General features: G+C 40.9%; 1 protein-coding gene across 2 annotated transcripts in view; it reads right to left on the bottom strand.

Annotated features, from left to right (window-relative positions):
* The window catches only part of Vps16A (vacuolar protein sorting 16), a 98,844-nt gene that overhangs the window by 50,754 nt on the left and 32,541 nt on the right, over positions 1–15,549 (bottom strand). For both annotated transcript variants that reach the window (XM_045745547.2, XM_069325252.1), the window contains exons 6-10: positions 14,920–15,095; positions 9,656–9,818; positions 7,654–7,737; positions 7,393–7,518; positions 4,803–4,908 (exon numbers count right to left, since the gene is read on the bottom strand). In XM_045745547.2, the coding sequence (XP_045601503.1) occupies positions 4,803–4,908; positions 7,393–7,518; positions 7,654–7,737; positions 9,656–9,818; positions 14,920–15,095 (655 nt within the window). The remainder of the gene's footprint in view (positions 1–4,802; positions 4,909–7,392; positions 7,519–7,653; positions 7,738–9,655; positions 9,819–14,919; positions 15,096–15,549) is intronic.

Genomic DNA, 15,549 nt, shown 5'->3' with positions numbered 1-15,549 from the left:
GGTCTCACCCCCACCACCAACAAACCACCCGCCCCCTACATCCCATCTCTCAAGGTCACGCGGTTCAACCGCGTGACTACCACTCACTCCCTGCCTGCCTGCAAGCTACCCTGCCTGCCTGCCTGCCTGCCTGCCTGCCTGCCTGTCTGCCTGCCTGTGCCTGCCTGCCTGTGCCTGCCAGCCTGCCTGCCTGTGCCTGCCAGCCTGCCTTTCCCTCCCTAATTCTCACTACTTCCATCCCTTCCTGCCTACCTCCTAGCATCTCTCCCTACCTCCCCCTCCCTCTTAGCATCTCTCCCTACCTCTTAACATCTCTCCCTACCTCCCCCCCTCTCTCACTGATTCTCCCCCCCCCCCCCTCATTCATACTGCCTCCCACCTAAGCTCCATCGTCCATCCACCCACCACTGACGCAATGCGTGCATTTGGAGCCAACATGGTGCACAGATGTTTCTTGATTGTGCAGATATGTAAAACAAAAGCACAGAATGAACATTCCAGCCTTATGACAATTCAAAATAATAGGAATAATAGGCCGTGAATCTGTGAAGTCACAGTGGGCAAACTGGACCATCTCCCACCCACCACCACAAGCCGGCGTGACGCTTGGCGGACCCCTTCCTACCCGAACTTTGTTCGGGTAGCATGACTCCCCAACCCCAATCGGGAAACTGGAAGTTTCGGATAACTAAAGTTCGGAAACCAAGTGGTGCTCTGTATTGTCAATTTCTCTTTCAAAATCTTCCGAGTTCGTGTTAATATTTGTTATATTATCTGCAGCTTGAATGTCATTCATAAAGAAGCTGTCTGGGTCATCAACTTTCATGTTGTTTATTGGTGTGCTAAACATAGCCTCATACTGGCTTCTTAGAATTTCACTAATTTCTTTGTTGTCCTCTGTGTACGTACCTTCAGTTGTAATTAAAGGTCCAATACTGGTGGAGGTTTTTTATTTTGATTTTGCATATGTGAAAAAATATTTTGGATTTTTCTTTATCTCTTGTATAGCTTTCTGTTCCAATTCCATTTCCTCAGCCTCATATGATCGCTTCAACGTTTGTTCTATTTCTTCGATCTCCCTGTTTAGGTTTATTTTCCTTGCTTGTGATAGTCGTGTCTGCCTAAGCATTTCCGTTATTTTTTTGCTTCTCCTGTACAGTCGTCTGCATTCTCTTTCTAGAGTGAACCTCTTTCTGATCCTCCTCACAGGCACGTGCTTCAGGCAGACCTTGTATGCTTCAGCTGTCAGTTGATTTATTTCCTGTGTGGGAGTTTTGTCGCTTAAGACCGTCTCCCATTTTTTCAAGGTCTCAAGGTCTACATTTATTTTTTCCCAGTCGATCCTCTTATTGTTGAAATTGAATCGATTGAATATTCCTTCTCGCTTGTTGGGTCTCTTAGACCTACTACCGTTATTTATGCTAGTTTGCACTTCAATGAGCTTATGGTCTGAGTATGTAGTATCAGAGATTGTAATGTCTCTGATTAGTTCATCATTGTTTGTGAATAGCAAGTCTAGTGTGTTTTCGTTCCTAGTTGGATCTATGATCTGTTGATTGAGCGAGAATTTGTCACAGAATCTCAAAAGTTCTCTGACCTGTGGTTGGTTATTTCCCGGGTCATTCCCTGCTATGATATTTGTGTTTACCATTCTCCATCTTAGACTTGGTAAATTGAAATTTCCAAGGAAGATAATATCTGGCACTGGGTTCGCTAGATTATCAAGGATGTTCTCTATTTTGTGCATCTGGTCTATGAATTCCTCAACCATTGTATCTGGCAGTTTATATATTAGAATAATAATTAGGTTTATTTTTTTTACCTTAATTCCAAGTATCTCTACCACCTCATTAGTTGAGTTTAGTAGCTCTGTGCATACCAGGTCCTCTTTAATATACAGACCTACTCCTCCATTTGACCTATTTTCTCTATCACATCTATATGGGTGAATCCCTGGTGTGGGGGTCTGGGGGTCACCCTTCCCACACTGTATTACACACTCAATACTTTGGAATTGAGTGATAATCAACGAAACGGTTCGTGGATACACAGAGCAACTTCGCTCTCGCTGCACCAGGTACAAACAGATTTTTGCTTTCTGTTTCTTTGTTCTATGTAACACACTCATGTACACCCTTGGCTTTAGTACCTGTAGATGGTATGTAGCCAAGCTTGTGAAGTGTAAAGTAGTCTTGAAAAAGATTACCCTACAAGGCCCTACTTTGTAAGGCATTCTAGAAGAGATTCAGCCATTCTAGAAGAGATCTATGGAAAACACCACCATGGAAGCCGCTAACACTGTTCATCTATGCTACTTGCATCAGATGCATCATCTGAACCCAGAAAACGATTCATCTATGTATCATCTATTAAAATTGGAGATGGCATGGGGTGGGCAAAAGTGGCACAATGCTTCAGCTGGATACTTGCTAAATTGTCTTCATCGGTGCTGTATCACTTGCATCTGACCTTTGTGTTCAGTCCTTATTGTGCCCAGCTTCATCAATATCATGATCCTTATGTTCTTCAAACAATAAGGTCTGGATTTCACCAAAAAAGTTATTTTTCATCACCGCGTCTGACAAGGTGTTTGGGAGCCAGAGGCGTGTGCGCCACCCTTGTTTGCTCATTCAGAATTGATCCTGCCAGCAGCCCTAGGGAAATCTTTTTTTTTTCAAGATGGCTGCCTCTCACTTTAGGTCTCAGGAGTCCATTTCGTGCCCAACCTACCACGCTTGCGTTTCAACTGTTTACGAAAAAATAAAAAAAAAGTGTTTTCTTGATTGGCGCAGTTATCGGCAAACAAGATTTCTTGGCTGGCGCAGCATAGTGGTTAAGACTGATGTGACTTGTGTGTGGGGTACTATCTCAGTGTGGTAGCTGTTCAAACTCTCCAGGAAACTCCATAGGTCTTGATCAACAGAGGAAGTAAGTTTATGTAGAACCAGAAGTCAATCCTCTGCACTAGGAGCAGGGTAGGGAGAGGAACTGAGTTGGGCCCTCAGTGAGCAGAAACAGGAAGCAGGATTGAACCTGCAAAAATGGTTAAGAATCATCAAGTGTGCAAGTCCAAATAACTTTAATTCATTGTGTCGGGGGAACTGGAAGCCAGGGTGTATTCATACTTGTTTTGGCTATTATCGAGGTTCCCCCTTCCCCCCAAGGCCGAATTACTGACACCGTCCAGGATGCAACCCAACAACAAGCTGACTAACTCCTGAGTACCTACTTACTGCTAGGAGAACAGACATAAGGTGAAAGAAAATATGCCCAACCATTTCTGTTCCGCCCAGAATTCGAACTCTAAATTCTCAATTGTGCGTCTAGAATGAACTCTACTGAAATGGCTGTAGTCGAGACATAGCACATACAATGCAAATGTCACATACATAAGTTGGCTATTTTGCACACCAACACAACAGATCCAAATAGGAAATATTGAATTTTGTGAATACATAGAAAAGCTGCCTTTTTCACTCTTTCAAATTCTGTAGCAATTTGATAACAGCCATCTGATAACACATTGGATACCCTACAGAAGATGAGCTAAGACCAAAATCTAACATCACTGTGGGAAGAACTACCACCAAACCATGATAAACCTCCCCCATCATAAAAAAAGGGAAATGACAAATAGGAGATCTCATTACCAAAGTGGCCTGAATATGGTGCTTTCTAAGATGATGATCAAAAAAGCCAAGATACCAGTTCAGATCCTTGGGTTAAACCTAATCCATGAGATACACAGCAGCCAAGCCTTGAGTTTAATGAGTAGGTTTTCAGATATTTAACAAGTGAGGAGGGAAGCCAGCCAATCTAATGCTCTGTTTGGAATACTGTAGATAGATGTCCTAGAATGCTAAAGTAAACTAAACCAGGTCAGATTTAATGAAGTCTGTATTTTTAATTTAACATTATTTACCAGAAACCAAAATTGCCTAGAACAACCAATGTTCTATAATCCCAGGCCAAATTATACTCAAAATGTGAGGAGATGCCTGAATTTGAAGAGAACGGGCGAGAACGGGCCAACAGGGGAGCCGGCGGCTGAGCGGACAGAACACTGGACGCGTGATCCGGTGGTCCCGGGTTCGATCCCGGGCACCGGTGAGAAACAATGGGCAGAGTTTCTTTCACCCTGATGCCTCTGTTACCTAGCAGTAAATAGGTACCTGGGAGTTAATCAGCTGTCATGGGCTGCTTCTGGGGGTGGAGGCCTGGTCGAGAACCGGGCCGCTGGGACACTAAAGACCCGAAATCATCAAGATCACCTCAAGATTCACGAGATGGATGCACTGGAACATGACACAAACTGCTACTGAAACATCAATATTGTAGATTGATATCCATGATCAACCTGGGTTCCAGGAGACTAAGCTTCAATGTTGGAAGCATTGGTAAAAAGCTTGAAAACCAAGTCCAAAGACCTTCAAATAGTTTAATCCAAAGGAAAACCTCCAGAGGAAAATAGGAAGTTCCTCAAGGCCAAAGTAAATTGCAATTGCCAGCTAGAAACTTGTAAAACATCATACAAAGGCAGGAAAATCTTGTGCAACATCAGCCAGACAGACTGAAGTAGATATATGCCTCTGTACCCTACCTTCAGATATCTATACACATGATGCTTGGTCCTTGCTGGAAGCCAACTACATACTTATTTTTCAGTCTGAATTTCAGTATAACATCACACCATTTCATTTTTGTAAAAATGAGACCCCTACAATTCACCTTTGATTATGAAGATAAGTCTCACTCTTCTATGCTGTTTGGGTTAAAAGTGTGTGATATTTACGAAAACTTACCTACTCTGTAATCCCGCACAGCATTAAGAACTCTTAGAGTAAATATGGTTTTCTTGCAGGGTTCTGGGTTCATCTCAGGGATGAAGCTTTTCCCAAAGAGTGCGGCCTGGAAAAAAAAAATTACTGTTCATCCACGATCTGCAAGACTTATGTTTAGGGAAATTCTGAGAAGGAAAAACTGATGAGAGTAAAATAGAGCAAGTGAGGTGCACTGTAATTGTACACAAGTAATTGTACACAAGATGACTTGACAAAGTTCGTTTCCTGTCTGTTAAAACCATATATATTGTTAGATTATGATGTATAGTTTAGATTAGGCTGTATTAGACTTCGTTGGGTTAGGTGACATTGGTTTGGTTTAAATTAAGTTAAGGTTAGGTAGGTTTTAAAATCCATTAGGAAACCATCTTCTGTACGATGTTAATTATATACTTTTAAAATATTCATTAAAATCTCCTAAAGTTTCGTTATTCTTACCTCAAAGATTTTCCTCCAATCTCCCAGCCCAGTTAACATGTTTACAAACATTCACATACCAACACATTAACCTCAAATATTGTACTATAAACACTGACAAATGACCCCCCTTCTGTAATAGTTAAAGCTGCCACCCCCTGTGCTAGACAGACGTACACCTTCCCATACATGTAAAATTCTTTTAAACGAGAAGCTGTCCCAATTGTTAACAAAAGATATCAGAGATGTATTGATGTACTATATTGGTATCAATGGCATCATTTTTGCAATACCAGTAAATTTTTTGCAGACATTAACATTTCATGCACAAGAATTGTGGAACTTTCAACATGTCAGCACAAAATTGTGCACGTGTGTCTTATGACAAAGATTATAGGGAAGACAGACAACATGAGTGTGGTTCAAGTCCTGTAACTACACGTAGGTAATTACACATAGGCTGTCTCCTGAAGCCCACATCAAAAGAATAACAGCAGCAGCATATGTGAGGCTGGCTAACATCAGAACTGCCTTCAGAAACCTTTGTAAGGAATCTTTCAGAACATTGTATACCACGTATGTAAGACCAATCCTGGAGTATGCGGCCTCAGCATGGAGCCCGTACCTTGTCAAGCACAAGGCGAAACTGGAAAAAGTTCAGAGGTATGCCACTAGGCTAGTCCCAGAACTAAGAGACATGAGTTACAAGGAAAGGCTACGTGAAATGCACCTCACGTCGCTGGAAGACAGAAGAGCTCGGGTGATATGATCACCACATACAAAATTCTCAGGGGAATTGACAGGGTAGACAAAGATGGACTATTTAACATGGGTGGTACACACACAAGGGGGAACAGGTGGAAGCTGAGTACCCAAATGAGTCACAGACACATTAGAAAGAACTTTTTCAGTGTCAATAGTTAGTAAATGGAATGCACTAGGAAGTGATGTGGTAGAGACAGACTCCATACACAGTTTCAAATGTAGGTATGATAGAGCTCGAGAAGCTCACAAATCTGTTTACAAGAAGATTGATGGTTGAGAGGCAGGACCAAAGAGCCAAAGCTCAACCTCTGCAAGCACAACTAGGTGAGTACACACGAGTGTGCTTGTGCACATAAGAAGGGAAAGATGCTGCCCCATCTTGTAGACCCACTTGAAAGACATAAGGAAACTGAAAAAGGTTCAGAAACTTGCAATGAGGCATGCCCAGAGTTGCGAGGGATGGGGTATGAAGAGCGATTGAAGGAGCTAAATCTGACGATGCTAGAAAAAAGAAGGCAGCTGGGAGACATGGTCAATCTTGACGTTATCTTGAGATGATTTTGGGGCTTAGCGTCCCCGTGGCCTGGTCCTCGACCAGGCCACCTTTTTGTTACACACCCCCAGGAAGCAGCCAGTAGCACCTGTCTAACTCCCAGGTACCTATGTACTGCTAGGCGAACAGAGGCATCAGGGTGAAAGAAACTCTGCCCATTTGTTTCCACCTCCACCGGGAATCGAACCCGGAACCTCAGGATTACGAATCCAAGACTCTGTCCACTCAGATATCAGGCCCCTTGATAGAAACGATAGAAACATAAAATACTCAGGAGGATTGACAAACTGAAAATAGATGAAATGTTCACATTGAATACCATCAGAACAAGGGAATGTGGGTGGAAGCTGGAAACTCAGATGAGTCAGAGATGTTCAAATGTTTTCTTTTAGTGTTATAGTGGCAAAATAGAATGAACTAAAGGAGCACATTGTGGAAGCAGACAATATTATCATTTTAAAAATAGATATGACAGGAAAATAGGAAAGGTGTCATTGCTTTAAACAACCAGCAGCTAGAAAAGCAGGATCCAAGAGTCAATGCTCAGTCCTGCAGGCACAAATAGGCAAGTATACACACACACATGGTCTTAGATTCAAGCTAAGGAAACACACACGAGTGGATGTGGTTGGATGTAAACAGACATTCTGAAGTTACCTGTTCTTATGTTGCTAGAACATGTGGGTTAATTACTACTTTACTTCACATTTTTGCACAAGATTCTCATTCCTTACAATATTCTCGTAACAGTTAAAAAAGAAAAAAGAAAAAAAAGAGGGCTATGTAAAAACAAAATATAAAATTTAGAAGTCTCACCCTGAGTAGCATCTTCTGGGCTTGTGAACAGTATTCATGCTGTGCAGACTGTAGGCACTGGTTGACTGCTTCTTCCATCGAGTCCTCAATCATGCCCAAACAGTCATTGGCTCGTGTACTTCTTTCCTAATTCGATTAAGACAAATATAACAATTACGGAATTTTAGAAAACCCTGAAAGTGCCTGGGCTCCTACTCTACTTATTTTAACAGCTTGTGAATGCATTATCTTATGGCAATGCCAGCATCATATTAAACTTACCTGATAACCTTTGGCTGCTTCAAGAAGCAGAGCACCTGGAGCCATGGAGCCAATGCCTAGAGTCTCTGACACAACTAACGGTACCTGTAACAAATATGAATTTTAAAATTCTAGTTCGATATAACCAATTGCTTCACACCTGAATAATACACACTGCTTTTTATAGCACTGTACTGACATAGCTTAACTTTACCCCTTCAACTGTGTGTCACAATCAGGGATGTATTAAAGTATCATATAAGATCTAAATCTTCAGCAAGTACATGGGGCTCACATCTGCTTCCACAAATCTCCAGTAAACAGATACCATCTTGGAAAAAACTCATAGGCATCCCTCCTGGGTGTGGAGGCCTCAATATTAACACAGCAAACTTGAATAGTGCATGCAACAGCAGCTCACAGCACTGCCATGCAACTTGTGCCCATAGCATTACATGATGAAATAAATAACTACAATTACTGATCAGTGATAGTGACATAGAAGACACTGACAAAGACCATGTACAAGGTTCAGATATCATTTTACCTGATGCTAGTGACAATGTTCACAGTATGAGGCAGATAGCCACAGTACACAGCCACTGTTTGATGCATATATGCACCATGAAATGGGACCTCATCTTACTTTAGAAAATGAACAAGTGAACAATTCTTATTCAAAATTTAGTGACTAGGATTCTGATAATAGCAGTGTTGTGGTTAGAGTTAGCTATGTGTATAGTATATTGGGCAACACTTTGCCATCAGCATCTAAAAGTGTGTAGGGCTATGCTGTGCTTGACTCAATGGTTACAAGATTATCACACCCACCGCAACTGCTCAAAGATTCATAATGGTGAATAAAAATCCTGATAGTTATATATAATGTGCGTATACAGTTTAATAACAGCAAAAAACCAGCGTTGAATGTAATGAAACGCCAATTTTTGGGTGTGACACAGAGGCTTCCCGGAGCTTACTAGGCTGATATGCTAATGTCAGACTTTGGAATCAGTCATGTGTATGGAGTTCTGTGGGCCTACCAGGGACCACGAGCCAGAACCTGGCCCCCTCAGAGAGGAATGGGGAGCAATGGCCTATAGAAACCCCCGCGTGGTTGGAAGCATTCTATGTCTGCCATCGACAGGGTCAGGTACCCAGAAAGGTAAGCATCCCAAAACAAACCCCTATTCTGGTGAAAATATTTCTACAAAAGCCGAACAAGTGGATAGAACTTCCCTAAAAGAAACGAGCAAACGAGCATGACGTCACCGCTGTCTGCGCATCTTCCCGTCCCCAGGAGGAGGAAGGGGAAGCCCAAGACCCCCCAAGCCGGTTATCCACCCATCAGTTCTGAGGATGCATGTCAAAACGCACAAAAAACTGCCAACCAGAGGGAGGGAGGGATGCCGGAGAGCCTCCTAAGATGACGGTCCTGAAACAACCAAGAGAGAAAGGACAACACAACCCTAACAGAAAGTGAAGTACAACAATGAAGACGTAAAAAGAACCGGAAGGACCGCCAGGAACTTCATACTGCTGCCGAGATGAAACCCACAGGTAGGACACTAACAAGGAAGCTACCTGATCACTATAAAGATGATAAACACGAGTCAAAAAGACCATATGCAAAGACTCGAGGAGAAGATTGAACCATCCACGTGACACTCGGGTCCGATCTGCTGGAAGAGGTCGAAGCTGTCACCCCTGTCATTCCTCTGGACGACAGTAGTTATTATCGTGATTCATCACTGGGCCTTGGGAAGGTCAAGTTGGAGGTATCTTTGCCAGTAAGTTACCCTGGGAGAGCCCTCCCACAAGTTAGAGATGAATATTCGGGTAAGTGCGTTAACACTCCTTAACTCTGTTAGTGGATACAGTATATATAACACCATGGGCTGTAATAGGTTACTATATATAAATGTGAACAATGATGTACATACAAAATTTCATCTATGAAGATGAATTCTTATGTAGTCAAGTCAGTAATGAATTTAAAGACTATGTTCATATGTTAACTTACTTTCTGTAGCATGTCATGGCTAATGCTACCTAATACCCTCATTCCGTCTGCCTCTTGTACAAGATGTGAAGTAGAATCTAGGTAGTAACTTGTAGCATCACCATTAACGCTCACTACTTCAAGTGTCATGTCCCATAGCAACACCACAGCACCTGTGCCACACCTGCAAGAGGAATATGTTCCTTAAGAATTGTATATCAATAAAGTTAAGAGTAACGAGCTTAAATAAACTCGTCATTGTAACGTTCATGGGAAATAAATATTCCATAATGAACACCATCCTCTACAACTCTTAAATTTCCTTCTGTTATGCTTTTTTTTAATTGTTACTGTATATAAATGCATACTCACTGAAATACAGTACAGTGGAACCTCGGTTTTCAAATGCCCCTTTCCAAATTTTTAAATTCTCAAGGTCAATTTCTTTGAAAAATTTGACTCGGTACTCGAGTTTGTTGATACATACTTATACTGTATGGGCCGACCGAGCATGCGGCTCACTTCAGTTTACCAATGTCTCCCGCCTAGAAATGACCACGCTTGAATTCTTTGAGAAGAATCATTTTTTTGTGCTTTTTTGCTTTCTGAACATTAAATATTACATATCTTATGAAAAACTTATTATATATCATGCCATGGGTTCCAAGAAAGTCAGTGGTAAAGTTCAACCTAAGAAAATAGTTGTGAGGATGACGACAGAGGAAAAACAAGAGATCATTCATAGTGAGACTGTGATGTCTCACTACAGACAAGTGTTAACTTTGGTAGCTTTTTTTTTTGTTTTTATTGTATATGATGTATATTTGTGTCCTTTACAATATGTATACAGTAGAAAGTTCATAATGTTCCATGGAACTGTGATACATGTGTCCACAATAAATGTTTATTGTCGCAATATTACTTGTTAACCCTTAAGCTGCTAAGGGGTCCTAAAGAGATTTACACCCGTGCACAAAAAAAAAAAATTAAAAAATTATTGTCTTCCAAAAATGTTAATTTGTGTTCCCTGAGCACGGGAAAAATAAAAAATAAATCGTAGGTGACATATTTTGGGCGCAATAGACCGAGGAAGTCTGGCAAAAAGTGGGCGTTGACAGAGCGGTCGTCAGAGCTGGTCAGCGTCACTCGCGCTGACAGGTGGGAGTTGCCACAAAGATATTATCACATAATTATTTTAATGTCTCTGATTTTTTCTTAGTTTTTTTTTTTTGAAGTAATATTATTCAATAGTGTGTATTGTGATATATTTATATAATAAAAGTGGTGAATAATTGCTATACTCAAAAGTATGGTGTGCATATTAGTGATTCAATTATTATGTTCATAAAACAAACAAATAGTTTTGCTGTTATTACACTCTATAAACAGGTTATATACAAGTTGCATGTTTTGTTCACCATAACGAACCACTAAGTTGGTGTTGAGAGTCGAAAAGCAACGAGGAGTGACCGCCACACACCAGCCAGCCACTCGTTGCCACTTCTTCAACAATGCCTCCGTCGCCCACTTTCTCCTCCCACCATCCTGTTTTATATTTTATTCACAATATACAGACGTTACATATAAGTATCTACACATTTTGTTCACCATAACTGTACAACTAAGCTGATATAGTTAGTTCAGGCACTAAGAGTCGTCGCTACACACACAGTCAGCTGGCGGCTCCCTCATTCATTCAAGGTCACACGCAGTAAACTTTTTCCCCCAACAATACTGTTTGTAGTGTTATTACACTATACACAGACATTATATATAAGTATGTATATGTTTTGTTCACCACAACTGTACAACTAAGCTGACATAATTCGTCAGGCACTAAGAGACGTCACTACACACAGTCAGCTGGTGGCTGCCTCCCGCACTCATTCAAGTTCACACGCACTAAAATTTCTTCCCCTACAATACTGTTTGCAGTGCTATTACACTATATATATATATAGACATTATATATAAGTATGTATATGTTTTGTTCACCACAACTGTACAACTAAGCTGATATAGTTAGTTTAGGCACTAAGAGTCGTCCCTACATACACAGTCAGCTGGCAGCTCCCTCACTCATTCAAGGTCACACGCACTAAACTTTTTCCCCCCAACAACACTGTTTGCAGTGTTATTACACAATATACACATATTATATATAAGTATCTACATGTTGTATGCACTGTAACTGTACACCTAAGCTTGTAGAGTGCCCAAAGAGCATAGTGGCCACCCTCTACACAGCCAGACAAATCATGCAGACGACGTCACCTCCGTCACCCAAATGGGTCCCCTCCCAGCATAATCCTTTTGCTGTTATTACACTAATACACACATTATATATAAGCACAGTATCTACAAGTGTGTTCACCATAGAGAACCACTGAGCTAGTATGGTGAATGCAAACAATAACAGGTGACCACACAGTCAGTAAACGATGCAATCTCCCTCCGTCCCTCAGCATCACTCTTCCGACAGCGCTAATTATTACAACAATCCTACTATTATCACAACCCTGCTTATTTTTATCACAGTCAGGAGTCATCTGTAATATTGTCATCGCTAAATAATAGCAGTTATATATTTATTTTGACATTTTTCGGCGATGCTGTGATCACAAGCTGAACAGCAATGCTGTTCGCTCATGCTGCGTGCGCCAGCCTTGGTTGCTCCAACAGTACTGTGGCTCTCACACTTGAGAATATTGCCCACGATTTAAAAAAAAAAAAAGGCGTCTGTTTACAAGAGCCCTGAGGAAGCTAATGTGAACCCCATGTAGCCGCGGGCCATTTGAATCGTGCCTGGCACCCTATGGCGTATATATACCCCATGCGCACCGTGGGACATGTTACTCGTGGCATATATATATGCCATGCACAGTTTAAGGGTTAAAAATTCACTAAAATTACAATATGTACAGTTTCACACACTATTTACACAGCAACACACTGTATTACACACTCAGTACTTCGGAAGTGAGTAATAATCAACGAAGTAGCCCATGGTACACAGCGTGACTTCGCTCTCAGTGCACCAGGTACTGTACAGATAAATTTTCGCTTCCTGTTTCTTCATTCTGTGTGCTTGCAAATAACGCACTCACGTACACCCTTGGCTTTAGTACTTGTAGGGTGTATATAGCCAAGCTTGTAAAGCATAAGGTAGTCTTGAAAAGATTATAGTAAAAGATAAATTTGTAAGGTAGTCTTGAAAAGATCGCTTTGTATAGTCCCACACAGGAAGAGATTCAGCTAGCCTCAAAGAGTGTCTGTCAGTCAGGAAGAGATTCAGGTATTCTTGAAAATATTTATGGAAAACACCACCATGGATGCCGCTAACACTGTTCATCTATGCTACTTGTATCAGATGCATCATCACTGAACGCAGAAAATGATTCATCTATGTATCATCTAAATAAATTGGAGATAGCATAGGATTGCAAGGGTTGACGCTCAGAGCTACAACTGGATACGCTCGCTGTATCGTCCACTTAGGTGCTGTATAACTTGCATCTGACCTGTGTTAGGTCCTTATTGTGCCTAGCTTCACCAATATTATGACCCTTATGTTCTTCAAACAATAAGGTTTGAATTTCACCGACATCTTTCAACACCGCATCGGACAGGTGTTTGGGAGCCAGAGGCGTGTGCGCCACCCATGGTTGCTCACTCAAAACTAACCCAGCCAGCAGCCCTAGGGCATTCTGAGAATGTTTTCCAAGATGGTTGCTTCTCACTGGAGATCCTAAGAGTCCATTTCGTAAAAACCAACCTCGTACACATTTAGAATGGGTACCAAAAAATCAAAGAGAGTTTTCTCGGTTGGCACAGTTTCCCGCTGACCTAGAATACTCAGTTGGCGCAGTTAAGTGGTTAATGTGAATAACTTTTTTTTTTGCAATTCTCTTTAGCTCATTTGCTCTTCCAGCTTCCACTTACATCCTCTTGATGTATTTTTTCTCAATATGAAATAGTTGTCCTTTTCAAAGTTGTCTACTCCCCTGTCACGTGGTGGATACTAAGTATGAGGCAGCAGTAACCAAGTGTGGTCAAAAGAATACAGTAGGGGATAATGAGAGCAAATGGCTTATATGAAGGGAATAAATACACCATACCTTTATGTATATGACAATTCATGAGGACCACTGTATGTCTAGTTTTATAAAGTGGTGGGGTACTGCTGTAGATGACTACCAACATATGGTAGAACTTGTTTGTCTGCAATGCTTTAAATTGCATTGTGTATAATGGATAGACGCGAGATATTTTCATGCAGTATTTTACTATATAATATCTATACCCTTACTATGCTAGATACTCGCTTGCTATTTTCCACGCTGATGCCTTTCCACCTAATGAAAGTGAGAAACTAGGTTATGATAATGTATACATACATACATGTGCTGCATTTTTTGGCAATTATTTTGTGAGAACAAGAGGTTAAACCCTCTTGCGTTAAACCCTATATGTATTCGACTAAAACCCCTTGCTTAACTGTTGTTGGTCTTGAGATGATCAGACTGTTCATTGGTAACTTTTTACAATTCCAACTGTTGGGGACAGGAATGAAGGAAGCAACCCCCTCTGTTGTGGCTGTACAAGCACACCAAAAGGGGGAAATCTTAAAATAACTCATAATTTAAATTTGTTTTTAGTATCTAGTACCATCAATAAATTAAGATAACAAATTCCCTTAATAAATTCGGGTCATTTTCAAGCAAATTATGTTTATCTTTCACACTTTGTTCTGCACAATACAAAAGCATATTTTGAAAATATAGGTACAGTACATACATAAAAGTATGCTCATATTTTAAGCCACTCGTAAATGCTAGTTTCAAGTGAATAAACAATTAGGTTGCTGCATTTGTTCAGATGCAGTGTTGACCAGACCACACACTAGTAGGTGAAGGGATGACGACTTTCGGTCCGTCCTGGACCATTCTCAAGTCAATGAGAATGGTCCAGGAATGGTCATTCGACTTGAGAATGGTCCAGGATGGACCGAAACGTCATCATCCCTTCACCTTCTAGTGTGTGGTCTGGTCAACGTACTTTAGCCACGTTATTGTGACTCATCGTCTGCATTCAGATGCAGTGTTATATATTCTCCCCTAGGACTGAGAGGAATGGAAAATACGGAGTAATGTCTTAATCTAGGATGTTGCAAGCTGCATTCAAATAATCTTGTACATTATTGGACAAACTTGAGAAAGACAGAACAGAAGAATCAGAAGCTTCACTAAAATAGTTATAAAAATACAAAAATAAACAATTCTCACCATGCAAGTTGTTTAGGCTTAACTTGACTCTTGGCATCATATTCACAATATTTAATCCGGATATCTGAAGAACCAATCCACAACTTGCCACAGTCAGACAGCAGGGCAATGTGACGAGAATTTGTAGACACGGCCATTTCCACAATGCAGCCACCAGCCTCATTCCATTCCGGGTACTGTACGATACAACACCATAACTATGTAATAAATTATTTTTATGAAGTGTAGCTAATTTACAACTTTTGAGTATTATCTAAGCATGATAGTTTAGGTATGAATCAGTTGACCTCAATATCAAATGGGGTCACACTTGCCCCTTACAGCGGGAACATCTGAAACTGATAATGTGAATCTGCAAGATGATCAATGCCTGAAAATCAAGAAGATGCACTAGTCCAATAACATGGTGCTAAGCACTCACAAAGGTCGCAGTGAGCTGAAGAATTAACTGATCATTAGCTAGGTGGTAGTGTAAAGGAGAGGTTCACAAGTGTGTCCCCAGTTATCATAATCATACCAAGATCAATTATAGAAGTTGCAGAGTGAAAATCATTGAAAAAATACACAAATTTGAGAAAATATATAAGCAAGGTCTATCACACAGAAGCAGATGAGAATTGGAAACAAACT

Source organism: Procambarus clarkii, chromosome 16 (genome assembly GCF_040958095.1).
Source record: "Procambarus clarkii isolate CNS0578487 chromosome 16, FALCON_Pclarkii_2.0, whole genome shotgun sequence".
In the NCBI taxonomy this organism is placed as follows: Eukaryota; Metazoa; Arthropoda; class Malacostraca; order Decapoda; family Cambaridae; genus Procambarus; species Procambarus clarkii.
This window is presented reverse-complemented; position numbering and strand designations above follow the sequence as displayed.